Source organism: Eretmochelys imbricata, chromosome 19 (assembly GCF_965152235.1).
Source record: "Eretmochelys imbricata isolate rEreImb1 chromosome 19, rEreImb1.hap1, whole genome shotgun sequence".
Classification (NCBI taxonomy): Eukaryota; Metazoa; Chordata; order Testudines; family Cheloniidae; genus Eretmochelys; species Eretmochelys imbricata.
In genome coordinates, this window is record NC_135590.1 from 5,069,583 (window position 1) to 5,086,201 (window position 16,619).

At 43.3% G+C, this 16,619-nt stretch overlaps 1 protein-coding gene across 1 annotated transcript in view; it reads left to right on the forward strand.

The window, feature by feature from the left end:
- Window positions 1–16,619, forward strand: part of CSMD2 (CUB and Sushi multiple domains 2) — a 536,402-nt gene that overhangs the window by 370,076 nt on the left and 149,707 nt on the right. Inside the window, exons 22-25 of the mRNA XM_077837745.1 lie at window positions 1,742–1,911; window positions 4,531–4,687; window positions 5,425–5,616; window positions 8,338–8,464. Of these exons, the coding sequence (XP_077693871.1) occupies window positions 1,742–1,911; window positions 4,531–4,687; window positions 5,425–5,616; window positions 8,338–8,464 (646 nt within the window). The remainder of the gene's footprint in view (window positions 1–1,741; window positions 1,912–4,530; window positions 4,688–5,424; window positions 5,617–8,337; window positions 8,465–16,619) is intronic.

Genomic DNA, 16,619 nt, shown 5'->3' on the forward strand with positions numbered 1-16,619 from the left:
GAAATTAAGAGATTTGCCCAGGGTCACACTAGGAGTTAAACCCACTTCTTCTGAGTCCCAATCCAGTGCCTTAATGCCAAGGCCATTCTTCCTCTAGAAAGTAGCTTGCTTCGAAAATTTTGAGCCATTCAGACACTGTGGAATCCAACCTTTGGCTTGAACTCAAATGCTACAGGGTTCATGTTTGTCTTAGGAGACAGTGTAGACAAAGGATCCAAGTAGGTGGGGTAGGGGAGAAAACCCAGTGGAAACATGGACTGTGACAAAAGGAGCAAAGAGAAATTCTAATGACAAAATAAATATAGTCTATAGCCTGTCTATTGGTCTGCCCGTCAGGGCCAGCTGAGCATTTTTGCAATTCTCTCCCTAATAAAGAGTGCTGGATTCTGTTCAGCTACAGAAAACGGGGTGGGGTTCAAGTGACTCGCCTTTGAAAAATCTCTGGGCTTAAATTTTGGGAGGAACCAAAGGTGCATGAACTTGGACTAGTTTGGGAAACAAAAAATGAATATGGGGGAGGGGGAAAACCTTCATATGTATCTCCACAAGCGTCTCCCATTCCTTGTTGAAATTACGAGAGCTGGCAGCTGCAAGGTGGGAGAAAGAAGTGCTGGGTCAGTAAGTAAATAGGAGGTTTTGAAATAATGTCAAATAGTGTATCCCCCATCCGCTATTGTATCGCTAGAGCTAAGGGCATGATTAACAATTAACAGTGTCTCCAATTTTGCCTGTTCTTTTGTCTTCAACTTTATTCTCGGGAAGATTGTGAAATTCACTGATTTAGATACTATTTGAAATTATTCGTGAATTTCGCCTCAGCATATTTCCCTGAGCAACTAGCCTTTGCCGTTGTAACAGTTTGTTACCAATATTCAAGGGCTGAACTAGGAGATAGTCTCTGCGTGGGTTAGTTAAATAAAGGGGTCTGGTTTGGGGTTTTTTGTGTTGGGTGACTTGTAGAAGCACACAGGCAAATGGTTGAAGAGCACAGTGCAACAAGCACTTCAAAATCTTCTTTCAGGCCCTAATTCAGGAAAGCATTTAAACATGTGCTTAACTCCCATTGATTTCACAGTTAGGCAGGTGCATAGGTGCTTTCCTGAATCGGGGCCTCAGTAAGTAATGGTACATCCAAGCTTAAACTGTGATGTTTTTTAATTTTTGCAAATACCTGTGCTAGTAAAGCTCTTCACAGTCCATACACCATCATATTAGGATTAATTTTTTTAATCTGAATATTTGCAGAATTTTCTAAACACTAAAAGAAAAGGAGTACTTGTGGCACCTTAGAGACTAACCAATTTATTTGAGCATGAGCTTTCGTGAGCTACAGCTCACTTCATCAGATACATACCATGGAAACTGCAGCAGACTTTATATATACACAGAGAATATGAAACAATACCTCCTCCCACCCCACTGTCCTGCTGGTAATAGCTTATCTAAAGTAATCGTCAGGTTAGGCCATTTCCAGCACAAATCCAGGTTTTCTCACCCTCCACCCCCCCACACAAATTCACTCTCCTGCTGGTGATAAACACTATTCGCTCAGCCCTGCTCGTTGCTGAAACGCCAGCTGCACTTGAAGAGAGAGCACAAGGCAATGTGGATTTGGGGTGTGTGTAAGGGACCAAGTGCCCTATACACAAACATGCAGGGATTCAGATATTATTGTATGCATGTACCATATTGCGAGTATTTCCATATGGTTATTAAAATGTTTCTTTGCGTCTTCCCACAGCTGAATGTGGCTCATCTGTAACTGGGACTCAAGGGGTTCTGTTGTCCCCCAACTATCCAATAAACTACAATAACAACCATGAATGCATCTACTCCATCCAGACCCAGCCGGGAAAGGGAATCCAGCTGAAAGCCAGAACTTTTGAACTGGAGTCAGGGGATCTTCTCAAGGTAATGCCTCTCTCTCCTCCGTTGGAAAGTAACACTTTGGAGAATTTATGGAGACACTTTTATGTAAATGATGTAGTGTGCTGTTTAGATTGATAAAAGGTAATGGAAATATCCTGCACAGACTAGCTAAGAGGCTGGGTATTTTTTCCTATAAAAAAAAGAAAAATATTTTGTATCTTAAGATAGATGGATAGAGATGGGGCTCTAATCTGGCAGCTTCAGACACCCCACAGAGCAGCAAACACTGCACAATGTGCAGAAATGTTTAGAAACATCCATTAATAGAGGGAAAAATGACTCCGTTTCAGAGATTTTCTGGAACGCGGGGTGGGGGTGGGGTCACTCCCTGAAGCCAAACTTCCATTCTTATCCACATCGTTGTAAAGCAGCAAGTACGAGCCTGGAGGATGCGCGAGGTTCTTCGTATGATTTTTGTGTGTCAAGGCTGATTTGCCAAAATAAAAAAAAAAAAATAAAGATCATTTAAATGCAAAACGCCAGACCCGAGCTCTTCAGCAGTGCAGCGCCCAGTGTTATTTTCATCTGCATTTAGAAGTTTCAGGACTCATATGGAGGGAGACAAATCTAGGCCGCATTATATTAACCACAAAGAACTGCCTTTTGTAGGGAACATTGTTGCAAGCTCCTTGCTACTGTGCTAAGCCATCTCCCAGGAAAACATCTGTCCTTATTTGAGTGTTGTATTTATTCGGTGCGAGGTGAGCAGAATCCCCCGACATGCTATTCATAGAGTCACTGGAAAGAGAGAGATTTCCTATTTGCGCAAAGCAGGATTCGGTTGTTGGAATGTTGGCCTATCCTAACGTGTTCTGAGATCAGCTCCCTACCGACTAGCGCTTGTATGCTGGAAAGAGAAAGATTTGAGCAGAAAGATCGGAACACAATGTTAAGCTCCACTGAAATACCCTGGAATGGGGGGAACGTTCCAGTCAGAGCAGGAAATGTAAATGTTTCATTAATCTCTCTGTCGTACTTATATGGCCCCCGTTACCATGGGATCTGAGCTCCTCATAACCTTGAATGTATTTATCCTCACAACGCCTCGTGAGTAGGGAAGTATTTCACTCCTCATTTATGGGTCTGAAAATGAGGCACAGAGAGACTAAGGCCTAGTCTGCGCTAGAAAACTAGGTCAGTTTAATACGTTGCTCAGGGGTGTGAAAAATCCACATCCATGAGTGGTGGAGCTAAGACAGCGCTAGGTCAACAGAAGAATTCTTCCATCAGCCTAGCTTCCACCTCTTGAGGAGGTGGATTACCTATACTGATGGGGGAATCCTGCTCATCTACATACGTAGTGTCTACACTGAAGCACTACCGGTGCTATCATGTTTGAAGTGTAGACAATCCTTAAGTGACATGTGCAGGGTCACACAGGAAGCTTGTATCAGGACAGGGAATTAAACCCACGTGTCTCAAGTCCCAGGTTAGTGCCTTAATCCCAGGCCATCCTTCCTCACTGCTGACCCAGGGACAGGTGTTACTGACAGACATCAGGAAAGTGATCCGTTGTTTCATCCCTGATTGTCTGTATCCTGGCAAATGACAACTTGTAGCACCAGGCAGCAGATGTTGTGTGTATGTTTTTGCCCAACAAATGGAGGTGCATTAGGTTAGCCACAAGGCTAGATTCTGTGTGTCTGTACTTCCAAAGCACAACAAGGGTGAAATGGATGGCTGAGGTCATTGGCAAACATGGTAAGGAAACTTTCCCCTCTGGGTCATTAATTAACGTGGCCATTTGATGGCCGAAGTGAAAATATTTGGTGGTTTCAGACCAGTTCCTACTACACGGGTGACCCCAGTCACAAAAGCCATCCTTAGAATTGACCACTGAAGTGTCACTGTGACAGAGTGTACTCTTACCTGGTGGGGGGAAGCAGCTGGAGCTGGTGATCTATTCCTGAAAATAACACGCAGGATGTGACCTAGCTGGCTGTAATCAGCCCCACATCCTCTCAGAGTCTGCTGGAAGTGGGAGGGGTTGGAGTCCCATGTAAGTCCAGACCCAGCTCATTCCAAAGGGTGGCAGGAAGCAAAGCAGCACCAGAGAAGGGTGTGCTGCTGTAGGAACATCAGAGGGGTGAGCGTCGCAGAGGGGATCTCTAAAGACAGCACCAGATCAGTGTGTGGGGAGAATCAATACCTTGGAAAGAAGACACTTAATTCGGGAGAGTTTGGGCACAGCCTGAGGCCTGCCTTCCTATAAAGACATTGGACTAACCAGTGAGGAAAGAGAGATTTTGAACACACTTTGGGCTTACAGAGCCCGGAGGGAGAAATGGGGAAATGGACCTAAAAGCGAATGGGGGGAGGTGATGATAAAATAAACACTGATGCACCCCTTTTTAAGAAGTGCTGCATTCCCCAGCTTCCTCCCCTGACTCCATTCCTTCCCATTTCCGTGGTGGTCCAGTCATTCTGGCCCATCAGTCAATAGCCCGGTGATAGGCATCCTTGTGGATGTTGTCATTAGGATTATCAATGATTAAACGGATGCCACCGTGATTATACAGGGTGGCTCTCTGTCCCCCTCTAGTGGCTAGAGCCTTCAGGCACCAAATATTCAATGTTTTCATATTTTTTTTAATCTTCCAGGTCTATGACGGTAACAATAACTCTGCTCGCTTGCTGGGCTCCTTCAGCCGCACTGAGATGCTAGGCACCAGTATCAACAGCACCTCCAGCAGCATGTGGCTTGAATTTATCTCCAACCGTGAGAACACGAGTAAAGGCTTTGAGCTACAGTTTTCTAGTAAGTCACGGGCCTGCTGGCTCATGAGACTACAAACCCGGACTGTCATTGTTATTTCTTATTGCGCTGACAGGCTCCAACTGAGACTAAGGTCCCATTGCGCAAGGCGCTGTACAAACCCATACTGAGAGAGAGAATCCTTGCCGTAAAGAGCCAGTAGCCTAAATAGACATCACAGAGAGAGTGTGGCAGAGAAGAAGCATTCTTATCCTCATATTGCAGATGGAGAGTTGAGAGACAAAGAGATTAAGCCCTGGTCTACACTTAAACATTTTACTGGCATAGCCATGTCAGTTAGAAGTGTGACAAAGTCATCCCTAGCGTAGATGGAATTATACTGGTAAAAAGTCCTTTGGCCAGTGTAGCTTATTTCATTCATGGAACTAGTATAAGCTGCATCTCCACGAGGCAGCTGTACCAGGATAGCTGTATGAGGATAGTTATCCCGGCAAACCCTTTCTAGTGGAGACAAGGCCTGGGGAACTTGCCAGAGGACAAACAGGAAGTCTGACAAAGCTGGGCACTGAAATCTCTGGATTCCCAGTCCAGTGCCTTAATCACAAGACCATGCTGCATTTAACATTCCTTCTCTCCCACTAGCCGTGAGATCCACATTAGGAGAAGAAAATTCTCACACCTGGTAACCCAGGAAAAGCAGTAACTATTATCTTCCCACTTATTAGCGTACCTGACTGTTAAATATCTGATGAAAAGAGCTTCCTCTTCTCTGGTTCCAGGTTTTGAGCTCATTAAGTGCGAGGACCCTGGCATCCCACAGTTTGGCTACAAGGTCCGTGATGAAGGGCACTTTGCGGGCAGCTCTGTGTCCTTTAATTGTGACCCTGGTTATACATTACGAGGCAGCAGGGCGCTGGTCTGTTTGACAGGAGAACGCAGAGCTTGGGACCAACCGCTGCCGGTGTGTGTAGGTACGACCACTGTCATTTCGGTTCTTATTTAGCTAAGTGCTCTATTTGCATCTCCCATCCCAAATGCTCCTTTGGCCTGCATAGCCAGCCTACTAGCCTGAGATGGAGTCATGCTGATCACACCCATCTGCACTAACAGAGACAGCACTGTAGAGCCCTTTCCACACGACCTTTTGTCTTTATGTTCATTTTGTGACTATAGATTGAGAGGACCGGCTGTGCAGCGTTCCACAAACAGCCCCCTGTTTAATGTGCCCCAATCCTCACCTGAAGCACCCCCTTGCAGTCATCTTCAAGCTCTAGTCCCTTCAGCACATCTCTGCTAATGTCCTTCATTCCTCATCTGAACCTCTCCTGTTGTTCCAGCCTTTGTCCTCTCTTAAATGTGCTAAGCTGAGGGGTGATTTCCGATGAAACATCAGTAGAGATCTAAGTTTCAACAGTCCAAAATCACTTTAATTTGAGAGTGACACAGGATTTAATCCCAGATTCTCAGCGGTTTTAACTCTGTTGCATTAACTCTCTTAATTTGCCTCCTCTCCACAACGCCCAAGTGGTCCATTCTCCTCCTTACCCCACAAGAGCAGTACATTCTTGCCTAGACAAGTCTGAAATTAAAACCTTAGTATCCAAAATACAAAAATGTCCCCCACGGGCTACATTTTCAAGGAGGATTCTTAAAATTCACTTGCAATGTTGACTTTATCGCTTCTTGTGATATTTTCAGTGGCATCCATTTGCTCATGAAACATGGAGAGCTGTGTGCACAAACAGATCATTGTTGTTTAGATTGAAGTGCTCAAAATATATTATATGCTGTACAGACCACATAGGAAGACAATGTCCCTATGCCGAAGATTCTATAATATATATAGATGAAGGAGGACAATACAATATACAAGGAGTGGTCAGTGGACAAATAGCATGTGTCTGATTAGTTCCATGCGTGTACACTCTAACCTCAACAGCCCTTTACCTAACCATTGTTAGTTCTTTATTTTAGATCGGCAGCCAGTCACATATTTGCTGTAGCCAATGTCCATGTACATGCACAAGTCATGGTCTTTGTGCATGCAATTAAGGAGAGCCATCAAAATGTCGACCCTCAGAACCCTTCAGCATTGGCTTAACTCTTCTTTGATTTCATGCTAAATTCTCATCGGTGGTAAAACTCCCCTTTGGCTTCAGTAGGCGCAAGGTTAGGCCAAAGCTAAGAGAGTCTTTACCTGATGAAATTGAAAGTTAAGCCCAGAAAGTCCATTGTGGGAAGAAAACTCCTCCGATCTGCTGAATACGAGGAGTCATTTTGACTCCAAGTAAAGAAAGTTGGTTGCTTGTCGTCATCAACGTCATCTTCGTGAACCAGGTGTTTTGGAGTTTGAACGTCCACATGGAGTATAGACCAGACTGTGTGCAACAAAAATATGTGTGTGCACACATGCTCTCTCTCCCCCCGCCCCCTGGAAACAATAAAAAAAACATTTAACACCCACGAACAGGGGGGTGTGTGTGTGTACACAATCATGGCAAACTAGTTAAACAAGATAAAATAAGAGACCCCTTTCTTAATGGAAAGATTTATATCCCCATCTGCCAATAAAGAAGATATACAGTAGCGTCACTGCGTAGTTACTCTGAAAGTTATTACACAGTAACTGAAAGATAAGTAAGTTGGAAATTATAGCAGTTAAAACTGCTGTAGATTCTTACAACTAGGCTGGACAAAACATTAGGAAATACATGGTAAGAAGCATGTACTATTGACTAGAATATCCAATAGATTTTTTCCACCTCTAACTACTATGATTCAGTGATGATCAGCTCAGCCCTAATATCCTGTTAACTGATAGCTGCATAATTAACCTATATTTCCAGGGCATGATGAAATCTCTTGGAGCACCGTTCCATAGGAAGGTCTCAACAACTGGTGGGTTATTTTCAAGCTCAGAAATGACACCCTAGGAGTTGGGTCAAAAGCAAACTGGCTTCAATTTATGCAATGACCTTACGCTGAACTTTAGCTCTGGCTGCTAAAATTAAAAGGCCACGTTTTTATAATCTGCTGATCTTCTCATCATCTCCTCAATGCTGTGTGTGTGTGAAATTTCACAGAATTTTAACAAAATGTTTAACAAAACACATTAAAGGGGGGCACTACATTCTTTATAAGCCAATTAAGCAGGTATGTAGATAACTTGGCTTTATTATACTTGTGAATCATTATTAAAGATTTTTGCATATGCATGGCAAAGATATTATGCTCTCTCAAATCGCCCCACAAAGTGTGAATTAAAGAAAGCTGAATGCTAATAAGCTCTAAACTTGTGCACTGTGAAGCCAAAGGGGGATGAAATGATCTTTGGTTCGCTGTGAGATCATGTCAGGTTATAGGAAGCTGTCCTGCAGAGAGGTGCAGAGCTATTCTGCTGACTCAACCTGCAAGCCAGATGAGGTGAGTCTCATTAGCTTTAGTATAACAAGGTTGAGAATCTCTCTAAAGGAAAGAGAGATTCCTGCCTAGGAACTGCCAAGAGATGTAGTAATTATAGGCTGAGATTTGCATCTGTGATTAGTTACATTAGTGATAAAAGGTTACCCCAGGAAGGAGATGTATCTGTGCAACATCCTTTGTGTGTGAGCCATGTTAGGGGTTGTTGCATGTATATAGCTACAAAACATCAATAATCTTTTCCTAACCAGTGCATATGGGTTTTTTTTCAGCTGAGTGTGGAGGCACTATCAGAGGAGAGTCATCAGGACGGATATTGTCTCCAGGATACCCAACACCCTATGATCACAACCTCAACTGCATTTGGACGATAGAGGCAGAAGCTGGTTGCACAATAGGGTGAGTTGGGAGCCAAATATAGGGGCTGTTTTGCTGCTTGTTTTTACTCATAGCTCTTCTGTGATGCGGCTTTGGTTTATTGCATTCTTTTGCCAGCAAAGCTGAGCGAAACTTTTTGGATGAATTGTTTATGTGCTAAAAATGCAGTTTTGGTTTGACAGAAATTATTTGTGAATTTGGGTCAAATTTGGTGTATAGTTTTGGCCAAAAAAGAAGGAGAAGAAGAAGTGATGACTCAAAGAGCTCAATCTATTTAGCTTAATAAAGAGAAGGCTAAGGGGTGACTTGATGACTGCCTGTAAGTATCTATATGGGGAACAAATATTTAATAATGGGCTCTTCAATCTAGCAGAGAAAGATATAACATGATCCAATTGGCTGGAAGCTGAAGCTAGATAAATTCAGACTGGAAATAAGGCATCCATTTTTAATGTGGAGAATAATTAACCATTGGAACAATTTACCAATGGTCATGGTGATTTCTCTATCACTGGCAATTTTAAAGGTGTTTTTCTAAAAGATCTGCTCTAAGAATTATTTGGGGGGAAGTTGTCTGGCCTGTGTTATACAGAAAGTCAGAGTAGAGGATCATAATGGTCCCTTCTGGCTTTGAATCTACGAAACTATGAAGAAGAAAAAAAATCCCCCCAAATCAAAACATTTCCTTTTAGAAGGAGATTTTGTTTTGAAATGTAGCTAGATTTCTTTGAAAAGAATAACAAGAAGAAAGTGAGGGGGGGACACCCAGAAATGAAACAGAAAAGCTGAAATAAATGTTGTTTCATTCAACCCCAGACTAACTCTTTTCAGTCGTCTGTTTCAGCCGGAAAAAAATGGAAAAAAAGCGAAAAGCAAAAAAAAAAAAAAGCTTTGTCTTGACCTGAACAAAATGAGGGGCTCTGGAGAGGGAAGGAGGGTTCGGCCTCTTAACTGGAAAATCAGTTTTCAGCCCTGTTTGCTCTCTTATCTATTATCACATTATCTATTTTCTCTGTTATCAGTTCTTTTTACAAGTAGGCTGAGGTCAAAACTGCTCAATGGATTTGAATGTCCAGTTCCCATTAGACATCCAACTCCCCGAGACAGTGTTGAAAACATGACCGGTAGTTCTGCTCTAGGGAGGCTGGGTTACCATGTGCTCTTATGCAGTCTTGTTTGTTATGCTGGGATTACGTGGTGGTTACTATAGGCTTGTTGATTTCCCGTTTGCTGCTTCTGTGATGCTAGAAGACGGCTAGCAATTACTTAAAGAGGTTAGAAAGAATGTCATTTCGCTTTGCGGGTCACAAATGAGCCGCCAACCCTTGCTCTTCTCCTGCCAGGATGGTTAAAAGTGGCACCATTCCAACCCCCCCCCCCCACACACACACACACACAATCTGGCTTTGGTTAATTTATATCCCCTATATGGCCTGTCTCTGACACCTTATTGTCAGAAACATCTGTCATTCCACACTGTGGAGAAGGTCAGGTAATTTGCTGCTGCTTCTGCTGTTGTCTGATATTATTGCTTTATTAAACTTTCATCTGTTAGCCTTCAATCCTGTGTCTGTGTGCCATGCAAGAGACTTTGATTTTGTTTCCTCTTGGGATGTATTTCAGAGTTGAAAACAGGCTTGCCGCCAGAGTACTGCACTGAGATTCCCCCGTTCGGTCCAATGCGCTTCCAGTTGGTTTTTCTTACCAAATGGGCTTGTATTTGAGATCCAAGCACCTGCAAGATGATATCCTAGGCAATTAGGGGCTTGAGCCATCTCCCGCTCACACCACCAGTGTAAATTAGGAATAGTTCATCCGAAAGCGGTGGAATTACTTGGCTCTAGATGACAAAAGAATCCGGGAGTGGGTCCCCAGATGTGAGCAGTGAGTGGAGGAGCTGGAAGGATAAGATCGCAACACATGGCATCTTTTTATTATAACTTCACTGTTTTGTAGTTTTAATAATAAAAAAGCAACGTACAAAAGGGAATTATCCTTCCTAAAAGAAGGATTGAAATAGTTCACAAACATCTGGCGAGTAGGGAGACCAGAAACCGTTTCCTCCTCCCGCTTCTCCCCCACCTGTTGTTATTGCTCTCCTACCCTTTGCTTCACTGCAGTTTAAAATGTAATGTGTTCTAGATTTTAAGTTACGTGAATTTGGCACTGAGGCAGGTGAGGCTGAGAACACTGGCTCGTAGAGTTAGTGCAGCCACCAGCTTTCCTAATCCAGCACTGAATTCCCCCGCAGCCCTGCCACACCACCTCAATACAGCCCTGCACTTAACTGGATATTCCAGTCCAGCTACAGCTGCCTTCAATACAAAACCAACACCTACCTATTTGCAAATACATTTTTTTGCGAATAGATGGGGAAGTGCGCAGAATTTATTCAACACATTGTTATTTAGACCAGCTCTTCCATTGCCCATCTATTCACCCTACTGCTGTTGCTTCCTATAAAAAGCTCTGCAGTAATACGTCTCTACTGATCTGCAGAATCCCTTACTATTCCAATGCTGTGTTCTCACATTGCTCTGTCCCTGCACCTCTGTCCTGACCCACAACATACCTGCTACAGCAGCACTGGTCTGATCTTTACCAGAGACAGTTAATCACATTGAACTGTGTGGTGTTTTTATTCAGTGGGTTTATGCCAGGGGTGAATTTGGTCCAGTTTTTTTAAATGCAGAAATTCCTGCATAACTTCAGTCTTCTCAGACTGATTCAGTGATGGATAGTTTGGGGAAATTGGCATGAGAACTCTTAATGGATGCAAGGGGGGGGACTTTCAAAGGAACATTTCTCAAAAAGCTCTTCCCCTTTTCCATCTCCCTGCAAAGGACTTTGTAATAGCCCATGCAAATCTTTTACGCTCCTTGGCTCCCATCAGGGAATGATGTCTCTTGATTGAGCTTATCTCCGCTGATGTCTTACTCGCATCCTTGTTGCAACTGATATATTCCAATTAACATGTACATGCTCTGTCACTATTAATAGAACTAGTTTGCATCACCTCTTGCTGATTTAAATGATGATCTGACCCATGGTCCTTGTTCTAAATTGGCAGTGGTAGAAGCAGGCATTAAATTGCAGCAGTAGGAACAGTGGTTCTTGCTGGAATCCTGGGTACCAATTAGGTAATCAATCTAGGGAGAAATAAAATAAATGTGAATTTAGTACTCGTGGATGGCACTGGCTTGACAATGAAAAAGATCGGAGTTCTGTATTTATTCATGGAATAAAGACTGCATGTGTAGTTAGCATAAACTGCACATAACAGTGCCCTAGATGAATATGGCTCTGCATATAACATGCACAATTAAAATATAAGGTCCCAGTCTTGCAGCCTGATCCATGCAGACAGATTTCTGACCCTATCAGAGCCCCATTATTGTCAATGGGATTCACTCTGCCAGACCTGTACGCCCACACGACGTCCCCTTGAAGCCCAGAGATCTGATTCTCATTTATCCCAAAGCCTTTCTACATCATTGTAACTGTGCAAAGGGGCCTTAGAGTGGGTGTGAGTATAATTCACCTGCACAGAGCCCAAAAGAGTGTAGCAATGGTGGCTGATCCTGCCTCCACTAAAGCTTGTGAGTAAATTTACTCCCACACCTATTCCTATCCACTTCAATGGGAATACATGAATGAGTCATGCTATGTGCTAATGTTTGTAGGATCAGACCAATGGTTTGGAAGGGCTCAAGAATGGAATGAAATTATGCCAGGTGATAATACAAATTGTGACCCTCCCTTTCATCAGTGATTAAGCCCCCTGTTCTGTTCCTCCGAACATCTAGTTTTTGTGCAGCTCAAACAGAACAGATGAATTTTGGTTTGTTGGGAGAGCGAATTTCCATCAACTTCATTTGTATGGTAATCCATCAGAATAATAATCCTCTTCACTCATGATACAATTGTATAAAGCTCTGATTTATAACTTCCATTAAAATTAATCACCAAAGCTTTTTGAATAAAGCTGTATCTCTTGGCAAGGGGGGGGAGAAGAAAAGGAAGAAGATAGAAAATGGAATGTCCATTATTGCAACAAATGTTAAAAGGGGTGCACTTCAAAAGGGGATTAACCATCTCCCCCACCATAAAATTGCAAGTAAAATGTCTTTAACTCCAGTAAAGAGGTGCGGAGGTGGGGCTGGGGGAGGGGAGTATTGTAAAACAAATGAAACTTGTCTCCGACATCTGTTTGTATGCTCAAGAACAGTCTGTGAATATGCTGATTCGGTGGTATTTTATTGTTTAGCAGCCATCTCGGGGTTGTAAGAGAGTTTATTGTTGTTGCTAACCCTGGCCTAATGAATGGCACTGTACTGACAGGTCCATTTTTCAAAGTCTCATTTAAAAATATGAGTAGAAATATTTGTATGCTTGGATCGGCTTCCTTAGAGACTTCTGGGGGCACAGAATTTGAGCAGTTTTTATTTTGTTGGTATGGCGCTTTCAGGGGGTTAAGAGGAGCCCCAAACTACTGACTCTGAAGGTCCTAGTCTTAAACTGAGGCTTGAACCTTTGGCTGATGGGCTATAAATCATTAGCATTACAATCATTCTGCTTCTTAACCAGTTCAGGACCTGATTTTATGTTGTGTAAACTGAGCAGAATTGGGCAGGGCCAGTGCTTGAATGAGAGACATTAATGGAAAACCCTGATGGCCGCAGTCAGTGAAGGTGTTGGCTCAGTATTATTAATTGTATTCTCGTAATGCCTAAAGGCTGAAAGCCAGATCTGGGATATCACTGCGCTAGGTGCTGCACATACACCTACTAAGGGGCAGTGTCTGTCTCAAAGACATTACCATCTAAATAGTCATAAGGAGGGAAACAGGCTGTATTAGTATCCCCACTTTATCGTGGGAGTCAGGCACAGAGAGATTAGGCGATATGCCAAAGGTCATCTCAGGAGCCCATGGCAGAGCCAGGAGTTGAACCCCTCTATCCCTGTACTGCAGGAGTGCCCCTCTTCCACTGCAGGCAGGTCTCACCCCTGAGCAGGGCTGGATTTCTCTCTGGGAAGGGGTTAGTTTTAATGTTAGATTCACCGTGTTACATCATTACTTCTTCCCCTCATGTTTTCTTGGGTTCCTGCCATTTCCATTTCAAAGTGTGTCTCCTTTGCAGCAGCTACCAGTGAGGTTTTCCTCTCCTTCTCGTTGAGTGAGCACCCAGGGCAATTTTCCGCCATTCTGCACCCTCTTAAAAATCCCTTAATGCTTTCAGACATTTGGGTAATAGAGTACAGCATGTTTCACTTGTTCTTTAGAGGACTTATGTCACTCTGGTGTGGAAAGCCTCTTTGACCAGCATCTCTAATCATGGCTGCCTTACATACCTAGCAGCAAAAGCCAGTTCTCTATGTATGGCATATCCTTCTGCCCATTTTATCCAGGGTTCAGAGAGCACTTGGGAGAGGCTTGGAGCAGAAAGGGTGGCACCTGGAGTTGTTGCTCAATGAGGCAAACTCCTGCCTGCTCCCGGGGCTCCACAGTTTTCACTGGCTTATATTCTTTAACAACAGTGGTTGAGAGAAAGAAGGAGGTAGCCGGTGTAATAATTCTGTGGCTCCTTGGTGGCATTCATCTGAAGATCTCAAGGCCCCTTATAAATGGGATTTGCCTACCTGACTGGGGGCTAATTCATTATGAATGCCATTCTCCAGCTAAGAATATTGATGGAGCTAAAGGATAAGGCCCAAATTTGCAATAGCACCCCGTAATTTGAGGTGCTTCAGTTCTGGGGTGTCCAACCGGAGGTGTTTACAGCCTGACTTTCAGTCCCACTGAGCACCCACCTCTCCACGGGAAGTTAGTGTGAGCTGTGGGTGCTGAGCACCCTCTGGAAGTCAGGCCCTTGATTGCCTCAAATTGGGCTTGCTAAATGAGTTGGGCACTTTTTGAAAACCGGGGCCTACGTGACTCCTCCAAGACCACACAGCAGGTCAGTGGCAGAGCTAGGAATAGGACCCAGAAGTCCTGCCTTCCACCTCCTTCCCCTCAGCAGGAGATAACTGTACTGTGGTTCATGTATAGAACCACTGCCTCATTTGATTTTAGCTGCATTTTAATACATCTAATAGTGATTGTCAGAATGCAAAAATAATTGTCCTCCTCCATATTGTTTGCTACACCTGTTTGTTGTCTCCTGCCGTAAATGACACTGTCAGCTCTTTGGGGCACAGGGAAGGGAGGGTGATGGTAAGGAAAGTAAGGGCATGAAGTTACATGAGCCCCGGTTGCATTCATCAATTGTTCCCGAAGGTATCTAATCTCTTAAATTAATACATAAAATCAGCTATCCCTGATGGATGCACAAACCAACCATCCATCTGTTGACTCTTGTCTGATACTTCGATTGTAAGCTCTTCACAGCAGGGACTGCCTCTTTGTTCTGGGTTTTCCCTATGCCTAGTGCAATGGAGTCCATGACTAGGGGTCCTAGATGCTGCAATCATTGGTCAGCCGGTCCCTTGTCATTAGATCATCAGGTTGTCATGTTGATGGCTCCCTGCTTAATGGTTGATCGTTTGTGAGTCGCTTCTTAAAGCTCCATTAGGAAGTAAGACACTGTTCCCGGTAACTGGAGAGCTTTTTGGGGTTTTCCTTTAACAGCTGGTAGGACAAGATGTTTATAGGAATTCCAAAGTCTTCCCTGGCTATACTCCTCCTCCTCCTCCCCTCCCCACTGCCCGCACTGCTTCCTTACATGTGTCTTTCCATCCGCTCTGTGTTCCAATTGCTCCTGTGAATTCACTGATGAGTTTTCATTGCTGGTAAATTAGCCCTGAAGCAAATGCTATTGCACTGAGATATGTGAGAGTGATTCCAGTGTGATCCATTCTTATTTTGCCTGAGTCTGTCCTTTTTTTTTTTTTTTTCACTTTGCTCGAGGTTCCTGCTTAGATAGATCTATGATTCAGCACTTTTGACTGCTGTCTGATTCTGTGGACTTCATTTCCTTGCTGAGTACATTGCAGGGTTTGTTTGTTTTTTTTGTTTTGGACTGTTTGGGGTGGGGGGGTTCTGTTCCATCTTGTTTGTTTATTGTTGCTTTAGATAAATGGGAACACAGCTAATGTTTCCTTGTTTTCTTCAGTAGACTCTTCACCGAGGTTTTAAGCCTACTATCTATACCTACTACTATTATTTTCAGAGGTTTCCTCAGCACAGCACATAGAATGGCATGTCTAGAGTTTGTCCAGTTTTAGTCTGATTTCATTGTGTCATGCAGTGTTTTCCCTGGTGATAATGTGGCAATGAAAAACAGGCAATTAAATGACCATACTGGGTCAGACCAAAGGTCCATCCATCCCAGTATCCTGTCTTCCGACAGTGGCCAATGCCAGGTGCCCCAGAGGGAATGAACAGAACAAGTGATCATCAAGTGATCCATCCCCTATCACCCATTCCCAGCTTCTGGCAAACAGAGGCTAGGGACATAAACCCTGCCATCCTGGCTAATAGCCATTAATGGACCTATCCTCCATGAACTTATCGCGTTCTTTTTTGAACCCTGTTATAGTCTTGGCCTTCACAACAGCCTCTGGCAAGGAGTTCCACAGGGTGCATTGTCTGAAAAAATACTTCCTTTTGTTTGTTTTAAACCTGCTGCCTATTAATTTCATTTGATGATCCCTAGTTCTTATGTTATGAGAAGTAGTAAATAACACTTCATTATTTACTTTCTCCACACCTGTCATGATTTTATAGACCTCTATCGTATCTCCCCTTAGTCGTCTCTTTTCCACGCTGAAAAGTCCCAGTCTGATTAATCTCTCCTCATATGGAAGCCGTTCCATCCCCCTAATCATTTTTGTTGCCCTTTTCTGAACCTTTTCCAAGTCCAATGTATCTTTTTTGAGATGGGGTGACCACATCTGCACACAGTATTCAAGATGTGGGCAAACCATGGATTTATATAGAGGCAATATGATATTTTCTGTCTTCTTAGCTATTCCTTTCTTAATGATTCCCCACATTCTGTTCACTTTTTTGACTGCCGCTGCAAAAACAGTGTCCCATTGATTATCCTCATTCCACCAAGTTTCTGTGATGCCTATTATATCAATATCCTCATTTAATGCGAGGCACTCTAGTTCACCCATCTTATAATGTAGACTTCTAACATTGGTATATAAGCACTTTAAAAACTTGTCACTT